The sequence below is a fragment of the Procambarus clarkii genome, chromosome 39 (assembly GCF_040958095.1).
Source record: "Procambarus clarkii isolate CNS0578487 chromosome 39, FALCON_Pclarkii_2.0, whole genome shotgun sequence".
NCBI classification, from domain to species: Eukaryota; Metazoa; Arthropoda; class Malacostraca; order Decapoda; family Cambaridae; genus Procambarus; species Procambarus clarkii.
In genome coordinates, this window is record NC_091188.1 from 3,933,405 (window position 1) to 3,949,837 (window position 16,433).

A 16,433-nucleotide genomic window follows, 5' to 3' on the forward strand; every position below is an offset into this window, starting at 1 on the left:
TACAATAGGTATATTCAGTTTAATGATATTGGCAGCACTTCTACTCAAGCAGCTTGTACATTGACCACACATTCTTGCCTACAAACAGCACCAGTCAGTTTATCTCCAAGTAGTAAGGGTGATGTTAGATCTTTCATCACCCTTACACAGAAGGTAGTACAGAGCTGCTCAATTCTTTCACTTATGGGTGAAAGTTTCACCTACTCCCTTATGCTGATTCCTGTGCATCTGGGGGCTCCAATAATTATTCTCATGACTTCATTTTGTATATTCTCTATAGCTTTCAGTCTATTGCTAGGGATAATAAGGTGCAGGACACGGCAGTTGACTAGTGACCGGATGAACATCATGTAAAACATTCTGGCATATTTGACATTAACATCAATGTGCTTTCCATCAAGTATTTTAAGAGGTCTTAGCTGTTCTTTAAGCTGAATCTGTAGTTCACTTACAATGTCACTTAATATTTGTGCTGCCTGCAGTTTTTATAGGTAATTTAACAAATATGTTAAATTTATTGATCTAACTAGGTTTATTTTGATAAATCACAGATTGCCAAGAGACCAGCAGTTGAACTAGGGAAGCATATGTGAAGGGTTATGATGTTCAGTATGTGTGGAAGTAATAATTATCAAAAGTACTAAGCCCAGTGGCATACATAGTGTCATTTATATTAAGAAAATATTAAAAAAGAGAGTTCCTAGATATCATTCAAGAGGCCAATATGGGAGCAATGTTTATCAAGTCACAAGAGGGACTCGTGACTCAAAAAGAATATCAGGAAACCTAAATTGTCATTCAGAAAAACTGTGCATGTGAAATTACTTTAATTTCTTTGTGCTGTAAATGTCAGTATTATGAAATACAATTTTAAAGCGGTCTCCCAAACATTCATTAATATGTAGAATATACAGTACTGTCTAATATACAGTATAGGTTATACTCAATCACCATTATTTAAATTTTGTAGCAGGGGAAAATAAATCAAAAGATGTCTGTAGCCACTTTCATATGCCCATTTTCTGCTCTTAACATTCTTATATTTTCCTGAGCTAGTACAGTACAAAGGAAAATGGAAAATATTGGTACCTAACACAAACAATAGGCCAAAGTTAATTATCTACAATGTTAAGCTCTTTGTGCAGCTAAATAGTTTACAAATACTACTTGTACATTTAATATACCAATAAAAATATTCCCCCTAATGTTTCTTTGTGGAGTTATTCTTTACCTTCTTTGTAAGATTACTGTAAAGTACAACTCTAATGCTATGTAAATTTAATGAAAAGGATGAATTTGACGAGAATAAATTTTGAAGCATCGGTGTCTTGATTTGTTTCTCTAACATGAGTCTTGGACTTTTTAAAGTTTTGTGTGAGGCTTAATCCATGTGCTTGAACTTATTTAGAAATGGAGCACAGATGACACTGCAGATAAGTGAACAGTAATATCATTGTTATAAATCACTACTGTGCATGTGTGTATTATGTATATGAACTGTAGACTGGTACACTTCAATCTTTAAATGAAGGGCACAAAAAAAAGGGCTCACATTAAGAATTAAACAAAATGTGAACTCTCTTTTTGTAAAGAGTGAAAAACAAATGTTGGAGGTAGAAAGTTTATAGGAATAAAATCTGGTTTTGTAACAAACAATCCAAATTATATTCATAATCATATTTTACTTCATTAAAAAGCATCAAATATTGCTATAAAACCTCACCAATATGCAATTCTGGCAGATTATATCTATGAGACAAAAATATTCCTTTGCTATAGTCACAACATTTTGAGACATTCCCAATAAAAGGTTTACCTCTATTTCCAACCAATATAAAACTTTAATAACTTTTCATACAATAATGAAACATACTGTACTCAAAAAGTTCAACAGTGACAAGCCAGGCAAGCAATGGTGTACATAGAACAAAACTCGGTCAGCAACGGAGCATTTGTCTTAAGCACTGCACTGCACAACATGCCTTGAGGCTCTCGACAGGTAGTGTGCAACGCGCCTCAGGGTTCTCACGGGTATAGCGTATCATTCAAAACTCCTGCGGCTACACGGGGTTCACATCAGCTTCCTCAGGGCTCTCCTAAACAGACGCCATTTATAAAAATAATCGTGGGCATTCCCGAGTGTGAAGGCCTCAGTACCGAGTGAGCAACCAAGGCTGGCGCACACAGCATGAGCTAACAGCATCGCCTAAAAATGTCCAAATATATATGCATCTGGTATTATTTAGCCATGATAGTATTACAGAAGAGCTTGACTGATAAAAATTGTGTACAATGTTCAGATATCAGTGAATAAATGCTGTTCAAGATGTTCATAGTGCTAGCCACAGCACACTGCCATTATTACGTCCATCTAAAATTCTTCAAACAACTTCTCATGTTTCTTTACAAAATAAACATGTGGAAAATTATTCATTACATGATTTTAGTGACCAGGATTCTGATAACAGCAGGATTGTAGTGAGAATTAGCGACGTGCATAGTATGATGGGAGGAGTAATGTTGGTGAGGGAGGGAGGGTCGAGGTAGTGTCGTCTGCTTGCTGGTGTATGGCAACATGTTATTGTCTAGAATCACCATACCAGCTTAGTGGTTCGCTATGGTGAACACACATGTAGAGAGGCATATTCAATGGGTGTATATAGTGTAATAACAGCAAAAACACGGTTTGATTGATTGTAGATTATAATATACATGTCATATATTAGTGTCCCATAATTTTGAGCATAGCAATGTTCCACACATTGAACTATACAAATTCCACAAATTACACACTTTTGAATAATATATTCACAAAAAAAAAAAACAAAAAAAAAAAAACAAAAAAAAAAAAAACAGAAGAAACAAATGAGAAACATTATATTTGCAGCAACTGCTGCCCCACGGGGTGGCGGGGTCGAGTGATCTCGAGTGTTCCATCACTCAGCGCCCATAATTGTCTGTACTTCCCAGCTCCATCACGGTTAGAGTATGACACATACAATTTTTTTTTAGTTTCCCGTGATAAGAGAGTGCCTCTTAACAATATAAGAAAACATTTTTTGGAAAGAATTTATTTTCGGCACACCACGCGTATGTCATATTTTAATGCAGAGCAGTGCAGTGGTTAAGTAACTGCAAGAGTGAAGTGAATATGTTCTTTTCAAAAAGCACATATTCACATTCACATATCATTAGTTAGTTTTACAAGTTTGACATGAATCTGTAGCAATTCTCTTGGCACAAGACAGTATAATACCAGATTTTTTTTTGTTAACAGGATCAAATTTCCTGGGGAAAATTTCCTGAAGCTTGAAAATTTTAAGGGGATTTTCCTTCAAAATATGGAGTCTTATGCTCCCTTGGCTCTTTATAAGGCATATATAGCTGATGTGTTAAGAGTTATAACTGATGTGTACCAGCTTGGTACACGTGGTCTAATGAATTTGATTTCAGAATACAGTAAAATATATTTGACAGAGGAAGAAACTTATGAGCCTTCAAAGCTTTACTTCAAAAACAGGATACACAATATCCTGATCTCAAGAAACAATATGATTATATCTTGTTATAGTATACAGTAATCAAGAGGTCATAATTATATTTCATTTATTGAATAATAAAAAGTGATTTTTAACAATTTTAATTACAGGAACCCTAAACAAATGTAAAATATTGAAATTTACTACTTTTACGTTTTGGCAATGAATGGTGCATTGAAGGCCCCAAGTAAGCATTACTGGCAATACAACTTTAAATTGAATCTTCTTGCTCATTCTAAATTATTGTATCAAAGCTTTTATTTTCCCACCCACCCCTTAAAATCTGAATGAAACTCCACAAAGTAACTTTGTTGAGAATTCTTTAACCTACCTAATAAAACTATCACAAATGAAAATAAGAAACTTAACAGCAAGTACTCCAGTTAGATAATTTATGGATGACAAAATAATGAATGACTGTAGGCAGTGAAAACAGGCACATGAAACTAAGATGCTTTTTGAAATATAGTCAGTCACAGACTATGAATACATAAAATTAATCAATCTGACACTTTATCTACAAACACCACTTCAAAGAATGGTGAAACATAGGTGTATGTCAAAAAAAAAAATAATAAGTTTTACTATTAACTGTATTAACATCATTACATTCTTTCACACACTCCTTCATGACACAGTTCGGGCAGTACTCACGATAAACACCCTAGTCAATCAACACACCCAATTTATTCTTGTTCTACACTACTACTGTATCAGGTGTCATTCTTCCACTTTTCTGGCACTCACTGAACACTAGAAATAATTTTTAGTGATAAAAGTATTACTACATATTTAATAAGTACAGGGGAAAGAAAATGTTTAAGTTACTACTGTATTTGGGGTGTAAGCATCACATAGAAGTGAGTGCATCAACATAACAATTGACTTGAGTGCATCTCCTGAATATAGTCCTACATCATCTTTGAATCGCAATGTGCCGAGTCCCGTTGTGAAGCTGAACAATGGTATTTTACTTGTATTACCACCTTTAATAAGGTTCAAATTACCTGATAACCTTATAAAAATCAAGCACACACACACTTTGTTTTACAATTAATATAGATGTATGACCAAACAGTGAGGCTCCACACTTTGCGACCCTAGAATGAAAATTGTCTGGAAGGGGAAAGCATTAGGACTATCACATATGAAACTAGCACATCTGACTGCAAAAATAATTGTGGCAAGGTCAAGGGCTCATGAACCATAGGTGGAGCCTCAGGAATGATCACATTACACCAATATCTCCCTTGAATAGAATTTGTTTAGCAGTAGTTCACTGTTAAACATCAGGGGTTTCTTATGAACAACAATTTTCAAATAAGGATCTAGTTTAATTGCTCTCTTGATAGTGATCATTATTAACCAGAACATCCTACATGGAACTTTAAAAATATCTTTAGCAAATATCAAATTAGTCTAAAATTCTAATTCATCATGGACATTAATTATTGGTAATTAAAATTTTTTATATTTGACAAGAATTTAAGAGTTTGCAGAGCTACTCTTTGTCATCACTGCAGAATATACAGATAATGGTGCACAATTAAAACAATTCTGACCCTCACTGAAGTTTCACCTCTGGTGCAGAATCCTCAAGCTTGACATTTCTGTTGAATGCTTCTGCACATTTGCATAAACTGTATCATCAGCACATCAACACTTTGAGGGTTTGTGTTTTTATCGCTGGGTTGGAGGGTTGTATCACTTAACGCAACCCTAGGTGCAACAATCATTACTGTAGGCATCATTATCCTGAAAAGAGGATGGTTATTATTGTATTGAATTTTCACCAATTATGGAGACAACAAATGCTCATTACATCAACCTCATATTTTATAAAATGAAACATGGAAATGAATACTGTACTGTACAAAGTAAAATCTACTAGACAAGACATTTTGTACACTGTTATAACACCAATAATTATGTCAGTAGCTGATGTACCAATAAAATTTAAAGCTCTTAGCTAAATTATAAATCAATTCAAGAATTATATAGTAAAATGTTTGACATAGAAGAAAATCAATATGGGGACTCATGTGAACTAAGATAGCTTAACTAATACTGCACAGTATATGCACCAGTCCCAGCACCAAGTCAAAACACCCATGCAGGGAGAACACGCCAAGAAATTGCTATATAAGAATAATTACAATTTTCCTTAAAATAAGCATAACTACAAACATGAAAACATGAGCACACTTCCAGAAACTGATAAGCCATTTTTTCCCCCCACAAAGATGATTAACACCACAAAAACTGTTCATGCACTGGAATGGATAATTCTCTGCCTCTAATTCAGATATACTGTTTTTGTAGAACTGTATAAAACACACACTAAACAGAAGATTATGTAAGACATTACCAAAAGAAAGCACAAAGTCAGGGGGGGGCCCTTGTCTTTAGCACCTTCAGTGTTGCTGGATATTCACAAGGCATTAAATATTGGCTAAATGCCAAATACAAGAACAAAATCACAATAGATAAGCGATATCAAAGGTATTAGTCATTTACCTAGGAATAAATGACCACAAGGGACAGTTAGAAGCAAGACGCACCAACGTCCTGAAAATCAGGACATTCTACAAGGAGATGCATGACTAAGAGGTACAATGCAGTTCAGACAATAAGGAGCAGGGCAGCATTCCATTAAGTGCCTGTGAATTAAGAGCATATGCAGATGAGGAGTCACAATAACGTGGCTGAAAAATATTGACCAAACCACACACTAGAAAGTGAAGAGGCAACAATGTTTCGGTCCATCCTGGACCATTATCAAGTCGATTGTGTGTCGACCTAATAATGCTCGATTATCAAGTCGAGCATACGGCCAATACATAACCTCACCAGAGCAGTTTCCCACTGCCAATTATGGTGGTTAAAGGAAGGCCAAGGGAAGAGGCAACCCTGAAGAATATGCAGTTTGTTACCTATAACATGAGACCAACAACCCTGCTAAGTTTGGGATCGAGGAATGGATAGAAATCGGAATAAGGAACACCTTTAAGAGAAATTGGACAAGTGCAGATATACTTACACTGCCACTAAAGAGGCTATCGGCATCAGTGTCTTTCCCAGGTTGCAGAGTACAGTACAGCGTGAGCACAGTCCAAATTCCACCAGGGAATGTATTTTCGACTACCATGAATGGCATAGTGAGCAACAGAGTGTATTGCCGCATCTAATAAGGTTCCATGAAAAAGGGGAGCCTTTAGGGGAGAGGCAGATCACACTGGTTGGAAAGAGGAGTATAGATGGTGAAAAAAAGATTCCAGTCCACCTTATCAAACTGCCACCGATGGAATGAGAAAAAGGGGTAGAAAGACTAGAAGAGGGTTACAAGAATGGAGAAATGGTCATCATCATCGAGTGAACATGAATCGACTCACTGGAATTCAGGAGACAATGAAGAATAAAGGACGAAAGATTCCAGAATACGGCCTTGGGTATTCATCAATGCATTTAACTGTCAGCATGCCAACAGCTAAAATCAACCAAGAGTACAAACTCCGGTAACGAGTTCAAGAGGCGGCGAAGAACGGAATGAGAAAGGAATGTGGGGGATGAACAGAATGAAATGGATGAATGGAACAGTGTACTATTTACAGTACCCATAAAGATACGGGAAACAGAGGAATGAACATTTGACGGAGAAAGTAGAGGGACAAAGGGAACATCATTCCAAATCAAGAAAGCAGTGGATTTTGTCTCCCTTCTAGCAGAAGCTGAAAGGGAGAAAAGAAAGGAATAACTACATTAGTGACCAGGATGAGAATCAATCATTGGCTCCTGGAGAGAGATGCAAAGAAACCATGAATATTCCACCGAAGAAAGTTGGATGAAGCAGCATAGGCAAACTGATGGGGTCTGGAGATGGAGGAGGCACTGGGAAGAGGTGGCCAAGGTGTGAATATACGAATGCTCATGTCGCATGTGAGGCCTCGTGGGAGGCTCTCTGGTCAGTCCACTTATGACCAAGATTTTGTATGTTTTTGGACTGGGTGATGCAAATAGAATAGCTTGAGAATTGAAAATTGAAAATTTAGCAATCAGATGACCCATTTTAGCATCATCAGAATGCCTAGGGTTAATATGCTGATATGGAAATCTCCAGGATGATTACAATCGGCCGGTCTAAAAGTCCTCCATTCTTACTTCATAGGCTACCCAGTCAATTGATTTCAAATTGAAGTCACCACATATCAATAACTTGTGATTTATCTTATCTACTCTTTATTATAACCTCTCTCACGATCATTATAAGGCACTCTTTTGTTATCTAGTTCTTCCTTTGTTGCTTACTGGTGGACTGTAGGCAATAATAATAATCAGTTTATCATCCTGATTGCAGAGCTCCTGTGCCATTATCTTGACATCTTATGGGTTGTCAAGTATTAATTCTCCTACCTTTAGTTGTTCCTTTACCAGGACAGCATTGCTTCCGCCCTTTTAAATTTTTCTGCCGCGTCTCCAAATAGACCACCAGTAGATTTACAATTTTATCTTTTTTTTTTTTACCTCACCCCATCTATGTTAGCATTCACAATTTTCAGTAACATGTTTCCCCCCCTCCCTTCCCTTACCCTTCCCCTGTCCACTACTGTTTTTGTTGGTTTGCTTTTGTGTACTATTTTACAGGTTTCCCAATCTCTATCACCTTGTAGAAAAACAAAAGTATTTATTCCTACCTTCATTTAAATGTTTTTCTTCATCAAGGTTCGCTTCAGATTCTGTGTCTTTCTTTGAAAGATTAAATGACTAGTTTCCAATCCTTATCATTTTGCAACTTCTTGGTGTTCCTAAGGATTTGTCATTTATTTCACTCCATTTATTGTCACCCTAAAGGGACAAGTCTTACCCTTTACATACTTGCCTATTCTCCTACTCGCTCTATCCACTTTAGACAGCACTTCCTTTTCTAAAGACCAGAAAAAGATTATAGAATGATTCTATCTACAGGGTTTCTTAACTTATTTACACTTTTCCAATCCTTTAGTAACCATTTCCATTTGAACTGCCCACAAAGATTATCTTAGCATATCCTTACCTAACTCCTTGTTTTGGCTAGCCAGTAGGATTTGCTTTAAGTTCTCCTCCATGTTTATGCCCCCGTTAACTTCTACAAATTTGCAGACGATGAGTGGCAATAACGTGGATGAAGATACAATGACCCAACCACACATCAGAAAATTGATTAACGACAATGCTTTAAATTTGCCCCACTTCATTTTCTTTCACTAGTTCCTTGATTTCTTTCCTGACTCCTTACTGTGTCAAGCTGGTAATTTCATCCTCCTCATTCATAATATTCTAGTAACTTCAGCACTTACAAAAAACTTGATTAATCAAAATCATTCTACAATCATATACTGTACAATACTTAGTTCTTGTGTATGATTTTAATAACAAAATGATTTGCTTCAATTTAAAATATATAAGATATGAACATATAAACTATTAAATAAAAATACTTTTTTTTTGTCATTTTCATAACTAAATATGGAGTAGTGACATCTTCATGCTACAATATCAACAAAAATCAATAGCCAACATTTACACAACACATGCAAAATGATTTCAAGTCAAGACTGCGTATAATGGCATCCAACAACCTTGTTGACTAGTCCGTTAACCAGGAGGACTAGTCAAGGACCAAGCTGTGGGGATACTGATCCTCGGACCCACTTCAAGGTGGCCAAGCTAATGTCTAAAGGATCAGTTGATGCAATGAACAGTGTGCACAAGAGTAAGTGAATAACAAACTCATGACAAATACACTTGCATAAAATGAATTATTGTTAAACAAGGAAAATAAGAGCATAAAAATGTTAAACAGAAAATCAACAAAATTACATACATGCACCATGCAGGATAAAAAGAAGGGTTCTTGCCCCTTAAGTGTATAGGCAGTCACTATTCTATGTTAATTACCTTAATGGTTTGTACTTTATCAGAGTTCCACAAGTTTTCATTTCAGCATTTAACATAAAACTAACAAAATTTAAAGTTTATTGCTTACTAACGCTTAAAATTACCTCTAACATTTTAACAAAGGCATGCATACAGAGTACTACAAATATAATACATTATGGAAACCACTTAAAATCATAAGCAGAAAATGTTAATCTATATCCCTCTAAATTTGCCCAATAGTTGCCAAAATTGCCATGGTGAAATTAGATTTTTTTTTAGGATTTACAATTTTTTTTTGGTTACTACAAACACTTGGTATTTGAAAATTTGCAGTTTAAGAGAGATCCTTAGTACATTAAGAAATGTTCCTATCTAATATATGCAGATGAAATACCCCACATACACCAACAAATGTTCAGGTAATGCTTGGTCAATGCAGCAAGCCACTCAGTCGTGCAATTGTTTATCACAATGCAGTAGTTTACAATAAGAATATTTATTTATCCTTTTAATGAAAATAATATGCATGTGATGTGTTTAAATATTTAAATTTAGGAATAGAAAAAGCTGAGTAGCCTCCTTCCCATGCCATCTTGTCTCTCAGGCCCTCTTGCTCAGCAGTTGCAAACACATCCTTGTAGAGAGTTGTGTTCGATTGGAGCAACTCAAGTTAGGTGGCGGTGACTGCCAAAACCATCAGCAGTTTCAAAGAATCATATGACAGATTGCATGGGAAGACAAAACACTATGTGTGTAGCTCTCCATCTGTAACTACCCTTAGATAATTACATACTCACACACTTCCACCTATCAACCCATGCACACTCAATATACCAACAAGTTAAACAGACAAAAATCAGTCTAGGGGATGTTTCATCAATACTGGATCTAATATTTACCAGGAATGAGGAAAAGATTTTGACCTTCAGTACCTGTCTCCACTAGGTAAGAGTGAGCAAGTACTCGTAGAACTAAAATATGCAATATGTATTAACACAGAAAAATGGGGAAAATGAGGCACCAGAGAAACCTTGAGAAATGTAAAACAAAACTCTGCAAATTCTATAAATTCATGGAAAGCAAATTCAAGCAAAAGACAAAAGCCTATGACTACAAATGGGAGACAGACTGAAAAGGAAATCTCTAAAACACTTAATGAACAGTTTTGAAATGTGTATGATATTTTCAGAGAACTAGTCACAATAATGACTTTCGAACACAAGAGTGTACTGTATCTAGAAATGTCAAGAGACGAGGTAGTAAACTGTTCAAGGATCTGAAGAATAAAGCAAACCAGATGCCTTGGGTTCTAAAGGAATGCATCTTCAAGATTAGTGCCCCACTACACATTATCTACCAAACATCCGTACGAATAGGAAACCTAAATGGCATATGGAAAAAGGCACATTGTTCTAATCCTTAAGAATAAAAACAATGAAGACCCTCTAAATTAGATTTGTATTATTGACAAGCATGGTAGCAATATCACTTGAAAGTCAAATCAAATGGGTAGAATACCTAGAATTTTTTTTTTTTTTATAATAATGTACATACTGTACAGTAAAGTATGGTTTTCAAATGGGAATGCTTTGGGTAGCAAATTTATCTTTGGCAAGAAAGAGGGTTGGGCTGACTGCATCTAGCTGGACCTAAAATAAAGTATCTGACAGAGTCCAATGTAAAGACTGTTTTGAAAGCTAGAATACAACAGAAGGGTGACAAGCAGACTACTGACTTGGATGAAGTTTCTAATGGTCACAAATGAGATTAATAATCACAGGCAATGTTTCACGCTGGAGAAATGTCTCTAGTCGAGTACTACATGGTTCAACTCTTGCGCAAGCAATGTTCATTGTCTATATGAACTACATACATAGTGGATTCAGAGTTGTATAACATTTTTGCTGATCATGCTAAGTTACTAGTGAGTAAAAGATTTAGATTGACTGCCAAGCATTTCAAAATGACCTTAGACAATAAATCAATGGAGCAAAATATGGCAGAAGGAATTCAATGTAATTAAATTCCAGGTAATGGAATGGGAAAGAAGAGGCCACACTTAACATATAAACTATGTGAAAAAATCTAAAGAACTGACAAAAAAGGTCTATGGGCGGTTTTGGATAGTACACTGTCACCATAGGAACACATCGGAGGTGTTGAGAGAGCAGACTATGCTACACTAGCAAATTTCAGCATTGTTTAAATAAAGGGATAAATAATATTAAAGAACCTGTTCATGACATTTGAGAGACTGAAAATGTAATATGCAGCAGGTTGTGTGGTGTCCATATCTCCAGAAACATATCAATCAATTAGAAAGGGTACAAAGACATGCTACTAAATAGTTTTTGTAATTGAAAAACAAAGAACTATGAGAAGAGCCTGGAAGTATTGAATAAACCAACTAGAAAGATAAGAGGTAAAAGAAGAGATATCACCACTACATACAAAATAGCAAAAGGAATTGACACAGCTGACAAGAAGGAATTCTTGTAACCTGCAACTTGAAGAACAAGAATTCAAGATTAAGGATAGATAATAGATTCAAGTTAAGGAAGCAAAAATGCTAACCATATACCTGTATATGAAAGTTTTCTATTGCAAACCGAGTTGCCAAAATTGCCTTACAAAATTATGGCATAATTAAAGTGAGAAGGTGGTTGATACCAAAACTATCAGTCGTTTCATTGAGTCATATAACAAAGATTATACAAAAGACAGGACACTACAGAAATAGGCCTCATCCTATAACTTGGATAATTACACACTACCTCACTACCTCCTTCCTCGCATACTCCCATGTACACTTATATGCATATACTTACCATATGCACACATTGAAGTAGTAAGAACAGATGAGAATATGTACACAGTACAAAGAATTCTAGTAACCCCTATGACACTGCCTACAGAATTGAGCCATGGAAGTAAGAGACAAGCAAAATTCATGCATACTGTGGGAAACTAGTGAAAGAATGCAAGCAAGTACAGTGGTTCTTAACTGCCAGACTACATGGACCATGATACTACTTGCATAATATACCATTTTACCACTTGGTGGTACTGGAGAGTCAAGGTACAATGTTAACTTTGATATTTATAGCTAACTTGGAGGGAGGGGAAGAGTTACAAGACTTGACTTGATAATGGTCCAAGAAGCCTCGAAACGTTGTCGTTTTTTCTTTTCTGATGTGTGGTTTGGTCGTCATATCTTCAGTATTTGACTTATTGCTTGGGCTGGAGGATGGGATGCACCAAGGAGATTGATCATTTGTCTTATTGAAAAAAAAAAAAAAAAAAAAAAAAAAAAAAAAAAAAAAAAAAAAAAAAAAAAAAAAAAAAAAAAAAAAAAAAAAAAAAAAAAAAAGTCTTAAGTTTCTTTCCCAGAAGAACAAATCCACAAGGGCTGTGACGAGGATTCGAACCTGCGTCCGGGAGCATCCCAGACACTGCCTTAATCGACTGAGGCACGGCCCTTGTGGATTTGTTCATTTGATGCATCACGTTAGTGTGATCTCTGTGTGATTTCTTTCCCAGCATTTAGTAAAAAGACATGCATCAGTATCCAGCGACTGAACATGCTGTACAGTGCGACCACTCTAGGGGGCCATTAAAATTGCAAAGACTTTGATGCACCTGGAAGAGCTTAGAGATGAAGACTATGTAACAAGCAGTTAACTTTAATATTATCCCTCAGAATATGAAATAAGCTGCTCTAAAAGCAAGGGAAGGGAGGCTGAGAAGTGAGGGGCGTGAGGGTAGTGATTGACTATGCTGCACTGAGAACATATACAGCAGCAGTTTCCAATTCCAAGCCAAAATTTTTATTACATTATTAAAACAAACAAAAACCTGCTATATCATTTCATTTACATAAAATTATGAAGAAATATAATGTTCACAGCAATAATGATGCTTGGTAATGCTGATAAAGTACAACCATGAAGCCTTATCACACAAACACTTCACAATTGAAGGAGAAAATAATGCTCTCCACACAAACCTAGTATTCAACTTACAAAGAAATATGCTTTGTTGCAGCCAATACAGGAATGTGATAACCAAGTTTCCAAGTTTTTAAATGCATTAAGTTTTTATGAGGTTACAACTAACCAAATATCAGACATCATACAAAGCCTGATCATATTAAGTTACAATTAAATGTGCTACTGAAAGTATAAACCATTCAACAAATATTTGTGGAACACTTTTGACTGCGCTTATGACAAATTAAACATTATTCACTTTGATTCCTCTTAAACTTGCTACTCACAAAATCCCTGATTGGCAGTTCAATGTTACTTGAATAGCAGAAACCTCCTGGGGTTCTTTTTAGCAGACAAAGCCCAGAATCCTGTGAGGTAAAGAGGTGCAACAAAGAAACTAAGTCAACACATTGTTCAGGCAGAACTGAGCATGGAGGCTATCTCTGACCCCAACAAGTTTGCGCAAGGCTGGGTAACTTATCTGAATGCAGCACTCTTACGTTACTAGTATTAATGTACAACAAACATTAAACTATATATTAAAACCTCTTCACTACTCCAACATAATGCACATTTTCTCGTTACATAAATATTTAAAGAGAGTAATGAAATAATTTTTTCAAACAAACTTCATTCTAAATCAGCACTGCATTTCTCCAAATTACTCATGCCATTCACAAAAATTACTTGAGGAATACTTTTATCTTACCTTGTACCCTCTACCTAACCCAGAGCAACCCTGCCTCACCACCATCTTAAGCGTCATCACTGCCCATGAAGGAGTTTTCCAAAATGGAGGCAAGCTTGTCTTGCATGGATGTACTCGGGAGGAACACCAAATTACCACCCAGTCCTTCATCCCCCACATCATCCATGCTATCCTGAATGAGGTAATTTTCCTACTGAGGTCAACATAACCTATAACACAATCCACCCCCAGATGTGCAGGTATGTTAAAGATGATCCACGGATGTAATATTTAGGGCTATACATGGCAATGTCACTTAACCTTTCACAAACACAAGTAATTTTAACATTATGGAGACTATATAAAAAAAAGTAACTTACCTCAAAAGCTATATTCTGTGACCAAATTAATCTAGCTCATCTCTAGAAGACTGATAAAGCACTTAATGAGACATGTCATGCTATCCCTGAAAACACTCCTGGATCATTTAGTGTATCTGTGGCATCCTATTGCTTGTCATGGTTGCACTTGTGATATAGAAAATCATGCACAATACTTAAACTAGGATGTAACAATATGAAACTGCAGTTGGTTTTGCTTCATGCAACAGCATCTTGATAGAGTGAAGATAAACTAAATTTAAATGTTTAAATAATTATGCAAAACAAGATGAGAAGCCAAGTCTGATAATGTAATAAATAAAAACTAAGCTCCCCATATGCAATTGATTCAAACTGGCAAGTCTGAATAGATTTAATCTTCACTTTATACTAAAATGATAAAATAATGCTTTGTAACTATGAGTAAACCTCAAACTTCCCAAAGTTTAGATATATATAACAAAGTGCAGTGGTACTGAATTCCATTTTCATTACAATACATCTTACCTGAACATTATAAAGAATTTACATCACTGAAAATAAGTAAATTGAATAATGTAGTAAACAGTCACAGTATACTGATGAAGGAACTCAGGCTTGTAGTACATAATGGTATAAATCATATCTTATCAAATGGTTGAAGAAGGCAACTGAACTGAAGGCACCAAGTCACAATAACATGACTGAAAATAGACACCCAACCCGCACATTTGTAAATAAAGTGACAGTTTCGGTCCATTGTAGACCATTACCACATTACCTGATAATGGTCCAGGATGGACTGAAATGTTGCACTTCCTTTATTTTCAGATTTGTGGGCTGAGTGTCTAAACTGAAATTTTGAGATGTAGGTATTCATACTGCAACAATACAAATTTTCAGAGGGATTTTAATAGAATTAAAGTATCTGTAAGAGTTCCAAGGAACTAATATTCCTAACAAGCCACTATGCATTACAATCAGTATTTGTAAGAAAGCAAAATTTTACTGGCAATTTTAATTGTTATATAGTATTAAGAGTCCAGTCGTGCACCAATGAGCAACCCATAATTTTAATTAAGTTTCAATCTCAATGTATTTAATAGGTACTTTTTTGCAATAATTGAAAAAAAAAAAAAACAGCTTTCAGTTACTGTACTGACGGAATTCTTGAGAAGAATCTTGACAGACAATAGCATCATTTTTTGTCATTGGTTACTATGCGGTCAGCAATATGGTTTCCGGAAAGGGGGGTTCTGCTGCTGGTCTTTTCTTAAACCTCCCCACTAAGTGGCATCAGTCACTGGATAATTCCAAGATCAGTCTATAGTTCCAGCATAGAGACATGGTGGAGGGACAGGTAGCATTACTCCAACTGAAATTCATGATGCCACCAAGGAACTAGACAAACTACCAACGAATGTCAGACATACTGACGAAGATTTTTCGTCCTCTGAGGATACAAAAGGCCTTTTTATACAGAGCAAGTACCACAGTAAGGCTTACAGACAGGAGGCAAAATGCACCACACGAATCTCCAAGGAATGAGGAGTGTGTTTAAAAAGAAAGAATACAACAAAAGAAGAGACCGCTTCCTGTACCCCACCCACCATGGAACCTAACAAGGGAAGATACAAGCATGTGAGAAACCTTGGAGATAGGGATACCAACCCTACCATACCATAGGGATACCATGTTGATAGCAATACCAACAACTTTCTGAGAGAGAACTCTATCAACACTAGAGCCCGAGACTATTCAACACGCTTCCACTACACGTAAGGGGCATAACTGGCCGATCCCTCACAGTGTTCAAGAGAGAATTTGACAAGCACCTCCAAAGGATACCTGATAAACCAGGCCGTGACTCATACGTCAGGCTGCGAGCCGTTGCGTCCAACAGTCTGGTTGACCAGTCTAGCAACAAGGAGGCCTGGTCGAC

The 16,433-nt window shown here is 36.1% G+C and overlaps 1 protein-coding gene across 11 annotated transcripts in view; it reads right to left on the bottom strand.

Annotated features, from left to right (window-relative positions):
- Window positions 1-992: 992 nt before the first annotated feature.
- Window positions 993-16,433, bottom strand: part of LOC123760324 (protein phosphatase 1B) — a 46,551-nt gene continuing 31,110 nt past the window's right edge. For 6 of the 11 annotated variants that reach the window (XM_045745917.2, XM_069338315.1, XM_069338314.1 and 3 more), the window contains one exon: window positions 993-5,294. In XM_045745917.2, the coding sequence (XP_045601873.1) occupies window positions 5,259-5,294 (36 nt within the window). In that variant the 3' untranslated portion in view covers window positions 993-5,258. Of the gene's footprint in view, window positions 5,295-14,153; window positions 14,326-16,433 lie in introns of all 11 variants that reach the window. The other 5 variants (XM_045745913.2, XM_045745915.2, XM_045745914.2 and 2 more) reach the window with 1 other exon arrangement.